The sequence below is a fragment of the Culex quinquefasciatus genome, chromosome 2, assembly GCF_015732765.1.
Source record: "Culex quinquefasciatus strain JHB chromosome 2, VPISU_Cqui_1.0_pri_paternal, whole genome shotgun sequence".
NCBI classification, from domain to species: Eukaryota; Metazoa; Arthropoda; class Insecta; order Diptera; family Culicidae; genus Culex; species Culex quinquefasciatus.
The window spans coordinates 70812414-70825812 of NC_051862.1; the positions used below are offsets into that span (position 1 = coordinate 70812414).

At 37.3% G+C, this 13399-nt stretch overlaps 1 protein-coding gene across 6 annotated transcripts in view; it reads right to left on the reverse strand.

The window, feature by feature from the left end:
* LOC6035972 overlaps positions 1-13399 on the reverse strand; it is a 51202-nt gene that overhangs the window by 11220 nt on the left and 26583 nt on the right. For all 6 annotated transcript variants that reach the window (XM_038251256.1, XM_038251257.1, XM_038251261.1 and 3 more), the window contains exons 6-12: positions 6120-6302; positions 5903-6061; positions 5633-5842; positions 5414-5567; positions 5180-5350; positions 4914-5091; positions 4691-4856 (exon numbers count right to left, since the gene is read on the reverse strand). In XM_038251256.1, coding sequence (XP_038107184.1) covers positions 4691-4856; positions 4914-5091; positions 5180-5350; positions 5414-5567; positions 5633-5842; positions 5903-6061; positions 6120-6302 — 1221 coding nt within the window. The remainder of the gene's footprint in view (positions 1-4690; positions 4857-4913; positions 5092-5179; positions 5351-5413; positions 5568-5632; positions 5843-5902; positions 6062-6119; positions 6303-13399) is intronic.

Here is a 13399-nt window from a genome sequence, read left to right on the forward strand (position 1 = left end):
GGAAGAGGTCACACTCAGGTTGTCGATTTTTTTTCTATTAATTTGTTTTCACTTTTGAATGATTGGCGCTTCGAGTAGCAAACACTTAATGATATTCACTTGGTACGCTAGTATTGTGTTTTGCTCTATCTATACTAACTTTGTGTGTGTTTTTGTGTAAAATCATACGTATTTTGACCCGATGAAAGCTGGAACGACATGTATAATTGTAGTAAAAGTTTGCTGTTCTAAGTGTTTCACCTTAATTGAGTAACAATCTCCTGGACATTTTGCTGTAATCAGTGTAGGTTTAAATTCCATTTCGTGTAATAGACGGTTAGATTTTTTAAGCAAATTTGACCACATATCGTATTTTTCTCTAAATCCTTACCACGCTACACAGTATGGTATAAATTTTGCTTTTGGACTTTCGGTTGAGTTATTTAGATTAATCAAAATATTTTGGCAAGTGCAGTTTCACTTCAGCGTTGTTACTTTGTAACTAGAGTTCTCGGGTTTGGTTTGATTTGCAAACATGCGTTCTTGAATCTGTAATATTATGATTAAACTATAACTGTTTGAATATTTAAATCATAAAATGGACGAAGTGAAATTTCTACAATATTGTTTTGCTTTCAATGCCTTAAATTCGTTGATTTACGTCATTTCGATGAGGTTGCAACTAAGACTTTTTTTATGGAATTCGCTTAGTATTAAGTAACATTATAATTTTGAAATCCTTAATAAAATGATGTAAAACAAACTGTCTACTGATAAACACAAAAAATACGTGTTTTTTGTTATTTGATATATTTAACATATAAGTTATACTTTATGAATGATCATGATTTGATGAGCAATTCTACTTCAATGAGCAACTAGATTGGACTAATTCTCAGATTTGATTGAAACCTTGGTTGATATTTCAAGACACGTTCCTTTATAACAGGCTCTTTTTTCAGTCAAATCAGGCAAAAAAGGGAAACGGTCAATACAATTATCTAAGCCTGCTCTCACGCACACTATAGCATACCATTTGTTTTGCTGGCCGGTGCAAAATTTAACCTCAATCTTTTTCGTGTACGTTCACGCAATACATGCGTACGTAGATAACTCTATGACAGTGATTGTCCGAAATTTGAACGACTAGTTCGACTCTCACCATCGACTCGATCGTTGAATGCTGACTGAGCGCGCCTGTTATAATCTTCATGACGAAGAGTCGCCAGTGAACGCACACGAACTCAAACCGAACGAATGCTGAGTTGAACACTTAAGAGTTCTAATTTTGTCTTTTTTCTCTCTTTTTTGCTTTTGAAGACTTTTTCTTCTGTTCTTAATCCACTTTGTTGGATGGTATTCGAATGGCTCAGACAGGTCGACAGTACAGTTTGTCTAGGACAGTTTCCCCTGGACAGTCTGTAGTCGACAGGCCCTGTCACTCCAAGTAGATTAAATATCGATCGGCTGTATTGTAACTGCATTGCGTTTCTTTGTTTACATAGCATCAAAGACACATTTGCGGTAACTTTCACTACGAAAAGTTCAAGTTGAATGCAAACTTTAAAACACAAGCAAAACGAGTGCCATGCCGATAGCAATCAGACCAATCAGTGGCTGTATGTGAATCATGATTGGTCGCGCGCTTCAATCAGCACTGAGTCAATGATTTCTAATACTTGGAACGAAAAATGTTCCTTGAAAAATGATCCGCCCCAGTAAAAAAATATGAGCAACTCTCTACGAAATCGGCCGATTTCAACCATTTTTATTTTTTGTATTTTTTATTTGACTCAAACTTTGTGGGGGCCTTCCCTATGACCAAAAAAGCTATTTTGTGTCATTGGTTCACTCATACAAGTCTCCATACAATTTTGGCAGCTGTCCATACAAAAATGGTATGTAAATATTCAAACAGCTGTAACTTTTGAGTGAATTTTCTGATCAATTTGGTGTCTTCGGCAAAGTTGTAGGTATTGTTGAGGACTTTTGAGAAAAAAATAGGTACACGTAAAAAAAAATTTGCAGATTTTTTTATCAACTTTTTTTTCACTAAAACTCAATTTCCCAAAATACTTATTTTTTGATTTTCGAGATTTTTTGATATGTTTTAGGGGACAAAAATCCGCAACTTTTGAGCCATAGAGAAACATGGTCAAAAAATCTGCCACCGAGTTATGAATTTTAAAAAAAATAGTGATTTTTGGAAAAAATCAATGTTTCATGCAAAAACAAGTTTGACATTATTTTTTAATGCAAAATTGAATTTGCAATCGAAAAGTACTTAACAGATTTTTTGATAAAGGGCTCCGTTTTCAAGATATAGCCACCGGAAGTTTGATTTTAGCGAAATATTTGCAGTTTTTCAATTTTTTAAAATAGTGACCATGAGTGACCATTTCTAAAAATATTTTTTTTTTGAAAAGTTCAGAAAATTTGCTATAAAATTGTCTAAGAGACATTGAAAATTGGACCTCTGGTTGCTGAGATACAGCGGCTTAAAGAAAAAGAAACACGAAAATTGAAGTTTTTTAAGTCTCACCCAAATAGCCCACCATTTTCTAATGACGATATCTCAGCAATTAATGGTCCGATTTTCAATGTTAATACATGAAACATTCGTGAAATTTTCCGATCTTTTCGAAAAACATATTATGAAAATTTTTAAATCTAGACTAGCATTTCAAATGGGCGTAATATTCAATATTTGGCCCTTTTAACTTCAATTTTCGTGTTTCTTTTTCTTTAAGCCGCTGTATCTCAGCAACCAGAGGTCCAATTTTCAATGTCTCTTAGACAATTTTATAGCAAATTTTCTGAACTTTTCAAAAAAAAAAAAATATTTTTAGAAATGGTCACTCATGGTCACTATTTTAAAAAATTGAAAAACTGCAAATATTTCGCTAAAATCAAACTTCCGGTGGCTATATCTTGAAAACGGAGCCCTTTATCAAAAAATCTGTAAAGTACTTTTCGATTGCAAATTCAATTTTGCATTAAAAAATAATGTCAAACTTGTTTTTGCATGAAACATTGATTTTTTCCAAAAATCACTATTTTTTCAAAAATTCATAACTCGGTGGCAGATTTTTTGACCATGTTTCTCTATGGCTCAAAAGTTGCGGATTTTTGTTCCCTAAAACATATCAAAAAATCTCGAAAATCAAAAAATAAGTATTTTGGGAAATTGAGTTTTAGTGAAAAAAAAGTTGATAAAAAAATCTGCAAATTTTTTTACGTGTACCTATTTTTTTCTCAAAAGTCCTCAACAATACCTACAACTTTGCCGAAGACACCAAATTGATCAGAAAATTCACTCAAAAGTTACAGCTGTTTGAATATTTACATACCATTTTTGTATGGACAGCTGCCAAAATTGTATGGAGACTTGTATGAGTGAACCAATGACACAAAATAGCTTATTTGGTCATAGGGAAGGCCCCCACAAAGTTTGAGCCAAATCAAAAAATACAAATAAAATCCATTTCCGGTTTTGGTAGAGAATTGCTCATATGTGTTGATTGAGGTATGTTAAATTGAAAAAAAAAAATGTATGATAAAAACCTTATCCTTGAAGGTTATTTGCCCAACGTTTCAACCAAATCGAGTATGTTTGAGTGTAGAATCAGCAATTTGACGATGTTATGTGATGGTGGATGATGCATGAGGTGTTTCAAAGTCTTCAAAGTATTCCAAAAGTTCAATTTCGATTGCACAAAGTTACTTGACAGCAAAAACCACTGCACTGCTGATTGCCACTTGGTTACACGTTCTCGGTCACCTGCTGCTGCTGCTGCTCTTCCAGCAGCAGCGCACAACCGGCCCAGATCTCGTTGCTATTGAAGCAGATTTGCAAGAATAACTATAGATCCAGCAAGTTGGGTGGCGTCGGCTGCGACGGAAGCATCCCAAACGGATCTTCGTCATCTCCCATAAACTCGGTCTCCGTTACGTCGTTCCCGAACGACGGGTCACAGTTGACCTGGTGAAAGTCCAGATCGAGCTCGAGCAGATCCCAGGATCCGCCGTATCCGCTTGCCAGCAGGTACTTACTGCAGTCATCTTCAATTGGAGAAACGGCTGCGCTTGGCGCGGAGGACGTCTTGAAGTCGTTCGAGAAGGTTTCCGAGTTCCGGTGGGAAGAGGATGGCGACACGTTAGGCGGAGGAGTGTCTGGCGTGTTGACGTAGTCTCCACTGAGCGAGTGATTGTCTTCGGAATCCTCGGCACTGTCGATGAACGAGCGGCCCACCGAACTCAGGCTGAACTCTACCACGGAACGCATGTTGTCACGAGATCCGCGCGAGAAACTGTTCAGGATGCGTTCCCGGGTCGATTGAACCTGCTTCGCGGGTTGTTCCGAGGAAGTGTCCTCGCTGGAGCTCTCGGTTGGATTGTTTGGTACTTTTGGGAGATAGTTACTGTTCACGTCGTCGATCTGGGTTGTGGGTTGTGATTTGTGGAAGTCATAGTTTGTACCATTGTTCAACGCTAGTTCGGGCAGTTCCGAAATCGATCCCGGAACGGTCGACAACGACCGGTAGCTCCTGTTCTCCAGCGTGATGCTGCGAGCCGCCGATGACAAGCTAGTGTACTTCTTAGTGCTATACCCTAACGTGGTGTTGGTGCTGGACACCGAATTCACCGGCAAGTTGTTTTGCAACGAGGAAACACTACTGTAAGAGGACGCTAACCCTAAACTAGAACACACCTGTTGATTCTTTAGATGAATGCTGTCCAGCGAAGGGATCTTCACTGATGTCATCGAGGCCGCCGTCGTACCGATATCTCCGATGGGGACCAGCGTCTGCAGGATGTCTGGGGAGTCCAGTGGACTGCTCAACGGCGTCGACCCCAAGGTGGCATTGACGAGGAATCTGCAAAGAACCAACTTAGAGATTCTAACAATTTTCTTCAAATTCTTCATGACTCACATCTGCCGGGTCAGCAGGTTCTGCCAGACGGCTTTCAGCTCAGCCGACGGTGCTCGCAGCACAATGTAACGCTTCTTAGAGTTGCGCTTGGGAGTCCGGGTCAGGTCCGGGGCGCAATGGACGGTCGGGCTTTCGATTTGGCGCCCGTTCGGGTCGATCGTTATCCGAAACTCGGTGTCTGGGAGGGCATTAAATGAAAAACAAGAAAAAAATACATCCAAGTTAGTGATCCGATTCATAAACCTCTTTTGACCAAATCCACTCACTCTTTTTCCGTATGTTAAAGCACGAATCCGTAATGTTCGTAAGCGCGATCGGTTCCTCCGTGATGAACAACACCCGGTCCCGGCTCACTTTGGCGAACAGCAGAATATCACTAAACAGCAGCGTCCAGTACGGTTTCACCGACCGACCCTCGACCCTGGACAAGTCGCCCCCTGGTGACGGTTTAGAAAGCCATTAGAATAGAGTTTTATTTTGAAAAGATTCGCAGAAATTACCAAAAATCCACTGCCTTCCATGGGATGCGAGCTGGAATGGTTTGCACTTGGTGAACACCATCCTAGCTTCCAAGTCTTGTAACGTCAACAGTGGACGACCCTCTCCGATGGGTTCCATCAGTCCACCACCAACGGTGATCTCTCGATACGCCGCCTAGTAATTTACAGAAATGTTAATTACATTTAAATTTTTAAGCATTTTTATTTCCGTTGAAATACCTGCAACTCGTTGATGATGCTGTTAAAATTGTTATGCTCTTCACTATCTACACGGCAATTGGACGCGATCATTTGGACTAATTTTAAGATTTCCCTAAAATGCTGCAACGGTCGATGTATGAAGGTGGTTAGGTCCGGACGCTTCCGTGGCACCGGTGGCTCCGTAATAAAACTCATAAAATCACAGCTCGAATTTCTAGATTTGTTCACCTGTTGATTTAAAGTCAGCAATTACTTTTACCATAATTTTGAAAAAAAAATCAAACCAACCAGCACGCAGTCCGCTTTCTTCAGGCCATTGCAGTACTTTTTGTAGGCCGCACACAGGGCCGTACACTTGGACACGTAGACGCGGGAAGCGAAGTGGATTTGAGGCTCGGTTTCATCTTGGATGATTTGCTCTAGGATGTCCTCCGATATCCGCGAAAGCTGTAATACCGAATTTTATAAAAATATCTTTCTCGAAAATACACTAATCAGTACAAACCTCGTCGATGTTCTGAAAGAGCGTTTTGTGGTCGTTCGGCGAGATGAGATCCTTGCGTTCGCGCAGCGGATTCACGAACCGATCGATGCCAAAGTTGATGGCCGTCACAAAGTGCTGCTCACGGCTGATCAGCTGGTACAGGAACTTTCGCCGATGGTCGTCAGGCAGCTGTTGCAGAATTGACTGGAACGAGAGTTGAAAAATTGTTAGAAAAGCAGAAAAAAATTAGAGAACGTCCTTTGTGAAATTTTGTATGTGTTCTAATGGTTTAGGCAATTCTTGGAACAATCAACAAACGGTCTCTATTGCAAGTTCCAGTTCGACCACAGGAGTACCAAAGATCTTTCTATCCAGCGCAGCGAATGACCAATAGGTCAGAGTCATAAATCATAAATCATAAATCATAAATCATAAATCATAAATCATAAATCATAAATCATAAATCATAAATCATAAATCATAAATCATAAATCATAAATCATAAATCATAAATCATAAATCATAAATCATAAATCATAAATCATAAATCATAAATCATAAATCATAAATCATAAATCATAAATCATAAATCATAAATCATAAATCATAAATCATAAATCATAAATCATAAATCATAAATCATAAATCATAAATCATAAATCATAAATCATAAATCATAAATCATAAATCATAAATCATAAATCATAAATCATAAATCATAAATCATAAATCATAAATCATTAGAGCAAAATGTTTCTACATTTATTCAACGATAAAAATAATAAGTTTTGAAACCACATTCGCGTTCTTTTTTGTTTAGTATGCTCTGTATCTCTCTCTTTTTTAGTTTTTTCATTTCATTAAAATGGCCCAAACTCATGATACAAACATATTAACTCATTAAAACAGCTCTCAATAAGGTTTTGTGAAAATACACCCATAAAAATATTTCCAACTGCAAACAAATTATAGTGAAAAAGAATATGATCGAAACAAATTTAAAAACTACTTTATAGAATAACCGTACCAGAAATATTGGTGGCCTTTAATAATAAAATATTTTCTTTGAAAACTGGCTCATTTTTTCATTTGTACTGTAGAAAATCTTGACATTAGACAATTACCAAAAAAAAAAAATAAAATAAAATTGAAAAGCACAGCATCTGACAAAATATTTCTTACACTCGTAAATAAACAATTTAAGTTATTCTAAATAGATATTCTACCGCTTTGTGATCTAGACTGATAGAAGACAACTGTACTAAATTTCTGAGTTCGTTTCACGGATGCATTCGGCTGCATACAATATTGCATCCAACAAGGCGTTATGTTTCCGCATAATTCCTATTGGAAAATTATGCTTCATACGCGCAACTAATGTTGTATGAGGGTATTTTATCCATTCAAATTAATCGATTTCAAATTGGAAATGTTTTAGGAAGTTGTATAGTAAGAAAAAATGTCAAAAAAATCTTTGTTAACACAAATCATTTCTTTGGAAAAATCATCAATATTAAATTTAAACAGATTCTTAAATAATACTCACACACATCTTAAATTGTTTTGTGAAGATTTTAATAATTGTTTGTTAAGTTGTTCGATAAATTTACAAATTCAATATCTGCTCGCCAACATCTAAATACTTTTTTTTAAATTATGTTGTCCGCATTCGATAACTGTCCCATACAAATTCACTTTACAAATTGTACGTTCAACGTATCGAACCAATGCTCTCAAAAAAGCTTTACACTCGATTTATCACCTGTCTCGTTGGCCTCCCTCATACTCGCCTTCAACTCCCTCAAAGAATATACCTATATCGACATTTTCCTTAGGAAGCCCGAGCTATTTGCATTATAGAGCAGTCTGTAGTCAGTAGTTCAAAGTCGAAGTCGTCGGAACAAGGAAATCGAAACCGAACCGAACGGGAAATGTAAACAAATTCATTATATCCGTGTTTACACGCGTTGATTGGGTCGAATTGATTGCCACCGAGATTCCTTGCTCGCTTGTTTGCTCATCCTTTCGAAGGGCAAACATAATACCTAACAGTATAAAGGAGTATTTTTTTTATTGATGTCTATTGAGATCTAACGGATTTGGGAGCAGTAATTATGGTTGAAGGAAATAGATGCTATGGAATAGTCATAAGTGGTTCAAAATTCATTCGAAATCATTCCGTCATCAGGGGTGACATTGGATCTGGGGGGTGAGATTGGGTCATAAAATTTGTGTATGAAGGTATTGATAAAACTGCTCACACAAATCGTTCATTGAAGCAATCACGGTGTAGGAGTCGTCTCTTAGGTCTAGAACAAAAACAATGACAAAAATGTCGGCTTTGATAAAGTCACTGGTCGGCAGTTCGACTCGCAATTCAAAGGTCGTCATTAGAGCGTCCATGTCAAAAACCTGTAAATAGTTATCAAACCTTTTGTGCTCACCCCTAGAATGATAGATTAGGATATCAGGAACCATGCTTCCATACAACAACAAATTCGCAAGAATAGTTTGCAACTCGCGCGCTGAGTTTGAATTAAAAAAGCGCCTACATTTTTAGCAATTCCAACAAAAATATTATACATATTAAATATAAACAGAGTTTAGTTAAATAGAGAAGAATCTGGGAAATGGTAAAATCCTTTTTAAAAACACTTTGACCAAACAAAAAAAAATACGGGTCGAATTATTCTGGCCAACGAATCCCAAAAAAAAATTTGAGTCCGATCGGAGAACTTTTTTCTTGGTTTAGGCTCTTTTCAAATGGAATTGCTGTATTGTGATTTTTTTTTTGATTTCAACTTACTATTTCTGGACCCTAAATTCAAAACCATCATTGACAGTCATTGCCCCAAGAGTGAAAGACTCCATCTATGACCTAAATTATGCAGTTTTTTTTATTTTCCTCATAAATATATAAAACATATTAAATATTTCATTACTTTAGCTAGATAGCTATGATAATTTATGAGCTGGATTATCCGGAGTTCCGCGAAGATTCAACTTTCCTATACGGATAGGATACAGATTATTGCAAGTAATTTTTCGTGATTCTATTGTCCGAAATTTCGAAAGTCGAACTTCGGATAATCATATTTTCTAACAATCGATACATCAGATTATCGCGTCTTGACTGTATCGACTCTAGAGTGTTTCAGCTTCTGAAAAAGGTTCTCAGAGCCGTTTTCGTGTCCCTGGCCGTGTAGGTGCCTGTTCCTGGCCATTCCCGTGGCCATGACCTTGCCGTGTTTTTGGTCGTATTTGTGTCCATGCAAAACGGAACAACCGGAACAAAATTATAATTTTAAATGCTAAGTCCCGGAACTGACACCTGTCAAAAAAGTTCATTCGGTTGTTTACCTTTGAGGTTAAGTTCCGAGCTTTTCTCCTGTCAAACCACTCACCTGTCAAACCACTCAAATGGCATTTACAAAATGAATACTGAGTTCTATGAGTTCATTTGCTACGTCACGGTTTTCTTGCCTATTGGTCGCAGTGGTATTATAGAGGAGAAAATCTTGACGTCCGAAATGAACTCAAATCACTCAAAGTTCATTTTGTGAGTGACTTTAACATTTTAGCCTAGTTCAGTGTCTTGCGAACCTTCGTGGTGAACGGACACTAGAGCTGCGGTATTTTTTACTACCTAAGCTCAGAGTTATTTCAAAACAAAATTCACAGTCTTTTTAAAGACTACCTGAGTTATTTTCCAAAATTCTAAACAGTGTTTTCAAGACTAACCCCGCCTGAAATTCTGTTGTATTTTACAAACGAAGCCATCTTTTTAAGAGAACTTTGCTTGCAAAATGCGTCAAAACAAAGGTAAACGCAAATCTTCAGAAGATTTGGTCGTTACGTCGGTGAAGCGTTTGAACGCTAAACCGGCTAACGGAAACAGAAAAAGAAAACAGCCTCTTCTGAGGTCTGATTCTGATTCTGAATGTGAGGTCAATCCTCCAATTCCATTGACAAACAGTTTCGGTGTTTTATCCGAAACTGATGACAAGGAACCTTCTCCTCGTACTGAGCCTTCTGCCGTCGAGAAACGAGTAAAGGCTCCGCCAATTGTTGTGACTTCCGTCTCCGATTTGGCCAGCTTTCGAACGCAACTGAAGAATTGCAAGGAAACTTGCAATTTGAAGGTTTCGTTCCAGCTTGGTCGAAGAGGAGAATGTCGCTTGTTGACGGAATCTTTACAAGATCACCAAACTTTTGTTGGTTATTTGAAAAACCACAAACACAATTTCTACACGTATGAGACCAAGAATGCTCGGCCATTCAAGGCGGTCTTGAAAGGTCTCTCCAACGACTTGTCGGTGGATGAGATCAAAAACGAACTTAAGGTGTTGCTTGGCTTTGCCCCATCCCAAGTAATACCAATGAAGAAAAAATCAAACGGGAATATTTCTCGTTTTGGTTTGACTTCACAATTTTATCTGATTCATTTCAACAGAAATGAAATCAACAATTTGAAACTTTTGGACAAAGTTCAGTTTTTGTTCCATGTACGGGTAAAGTGGGAGCATTTTAAGAAACATGGCGGTAATGGCCAGAATCTGACCCAGTGCCGGCGTTGCCAGGCATTCGGTCACGGTACTGATCATTGCGCCATGGTTCCAAAATGCATGGTTTGCGGGGATTCTTCTCACGACAAGGACAATTGTCCCGTGAAAGAAGTCACCCAATTTAAATGTGCAAATTGTGGTGGAAATCACAAATCAAATTTCTGGGATTGCCCCATCAGAAAAAAGGTTTTGGATTCTCGTGCTAAGCATCAGCCGAAATCCAAACCGAAATTTTCTCAAAGTCAGGTTGTACCTGCATCTTTAAATCAAACGTTCGTGCGGTCTCACTCGTACAATTCTAGAAATACCCCTACCGTGGAAAAGTTAGGTAACAACAATGGCATTTCTTATGCTAACGTTGTTTCGGGTTCATCCACGAATTTTAAATCCTCTACCAATCTTTCTGAAATTGGGCAGGTACCTCAAATCTCATTTGAAAATTTTTCTGCTGGCAACGCTTTGGGATCTTCTGATCTCGGCGATGTTACGTTTGAAAAATGACTTTTTGCAAAACTCACTGTTTGGTTTGATTCAAACAATGAGTAATGCTACATCCATGATGGAAGCAATCCAGATTGGATTAAAATTTGCGAATGATGTTGTTCTTACCCTGAAGTTTAATCATGGATCTAAGTAATTCCATCAATATTATGAATTTTAATGCTCGCTCTTTAAAAGCGAAAGAAAATGAATTTTTCAACTTTTACGAGTTCATAACGTGCATGTTGCTGTTATAACCGAAACATTTTTAAAAACTGGCACTTATTTGAAAAGTGATCCAGATTATAAAGTTATAACTAATAACCGAATGAATCGAAATGGCGGTGGAGTTGCAATAGTTATCCACCGTAGTATGACTTATAGCACGTTACGTGACTTTAAGTTAAAAGTTATTGAAAGTTTGGGCATTGAACTTGAAACTTCTTTTGGGAAAATTATGATTGCAGCTGCATATTTGCCATTCCAATGCACTGGGGAAAATAAAAATTATTTCAAAGGGGATTTGAATAAACTTACTCGGCATAGATCTCGATTTTTGATCATCGGTGATTTTAATGCCAAACACCAATCTTGGAATAATTCAAAAGTAAATTCCAATGGTAAAATTCTGTTCAGAGATTGCACTTCTGGTCTTTATTCGGTTTTATACCCGAATGGGCCAACTTGCTTTTCTTCTGTTAGAAATCCATCAACAATTGATTTGGTGTTGACAAATCAAAGTCAGTATTGTGGTCCTTTAGTGACTCATGCTGATTTTGATTCTGATCATCTTCCAGTAACTTTTCACTTTCTCATGAAGCAGTTACCAGACCCAATAGTTCTGTGTTTAATTACCACAAAGCTAATTGGGACAGGTATCAGCATCATATTGAGAATAATTTAAATCATGATTTTGTTTTAGAAACCAAAGCTGATATTGATTCAGCCTTGGAATCTTTAACTAATGCAATTTTGGATGCTAGGAATATTGCTATTCCTAAAGTCCAAGTCAAATTTGATTCTCCCATTATTGATGACGATCTTCAGCTTTTGATTCGTCTGAAAATGTTCGCCGAAGACAGTATCAACGTTCTCGTGATCCTGCACTGAAGCGAATTCAAAAGATTTGCAAAAGGTTATTGACCACAGATTCACTCTCCTGCGAAATGAAAAGTTCGCAAGAGATGTCGAACAAATTAAACCTTATTCCAAACCTTTTGGAAACTTTCAAAGGTTCTTAAGAAACCTCAAAACCCATCCCTTCTTTAAAAGATGGTGATAATATTCTATTAACTAATGGGAAAAAGCTCAAAAACTTGCTCAGCAGTTTGAGAGTGCTCATAATTTCAACTTGAATGTTTTGAGTCCTATTGAAAATCAAATTTCAATAGAATTTCAGAATATTGTTGAACAAGAATTTTCATCAGATGAAGTTTTTAATACGGATCTGAATGAAATAAAATCTATTATCAAAAATTTAAAAATATGAAAGCCCCTGGTGAGGATGGCATTTTTACATTTTAATTAAAAATTACCAGAAGCAACTTTAAGTTGCTTGGTCAAAATTTTCAACAAATGTTTTGATTTGGCATATTTTCCCAGTAGTTGGAAAAATGCCAAAGTAATTCCGATTTTGAAACCGGATAAAAATCCTGCTGAAGCCTCAAGCTATCGGCCCATTAGTTTGCTTTCATCTATTAGTAAATTATTCGAAATAATAATTCTTAATAGAATGATGACGCACATTAATGAAAATTCAATTTTCGCTGATGAGCAGTTTGGATTTCGCCTTGGGCATTCAACTACTCATCAGTTGTTGAGAGTTTCAAATTTAATTCGAAGCAACAAATCTGAGGGCTATTCTACTGGCGCTGCTCTTCTAGACATAGAAAAAGCATTTGACAGTGTTTGGCATAAAGGTTTGATTGCGAAATTGAAAAGGTTTAATTTTCCGATTTATATCGTGAAAATTATTCAAAATTATTTGACGGATCGTACTCTGCAGGTATGTTATCAGAATAGCAAATCTGATCAACTACCTGTACGTGCTGGCGTCCCTCAAGGAAGCATTTTGGGTCCAATTTTATACAATATTTTTACTTCTGACTTGCCTGATTTGCCCCCAGGATGTCAGAAATCACTTTTTGCTGATGACACAAGCATCTCCGCCAAAGGCAGAAGCCTTCGTGTCATCACAAGAAGATTACAAAAAAGCTTGGATATTTTCAATTCTTATTTGAAAGAATGGAAAATTAC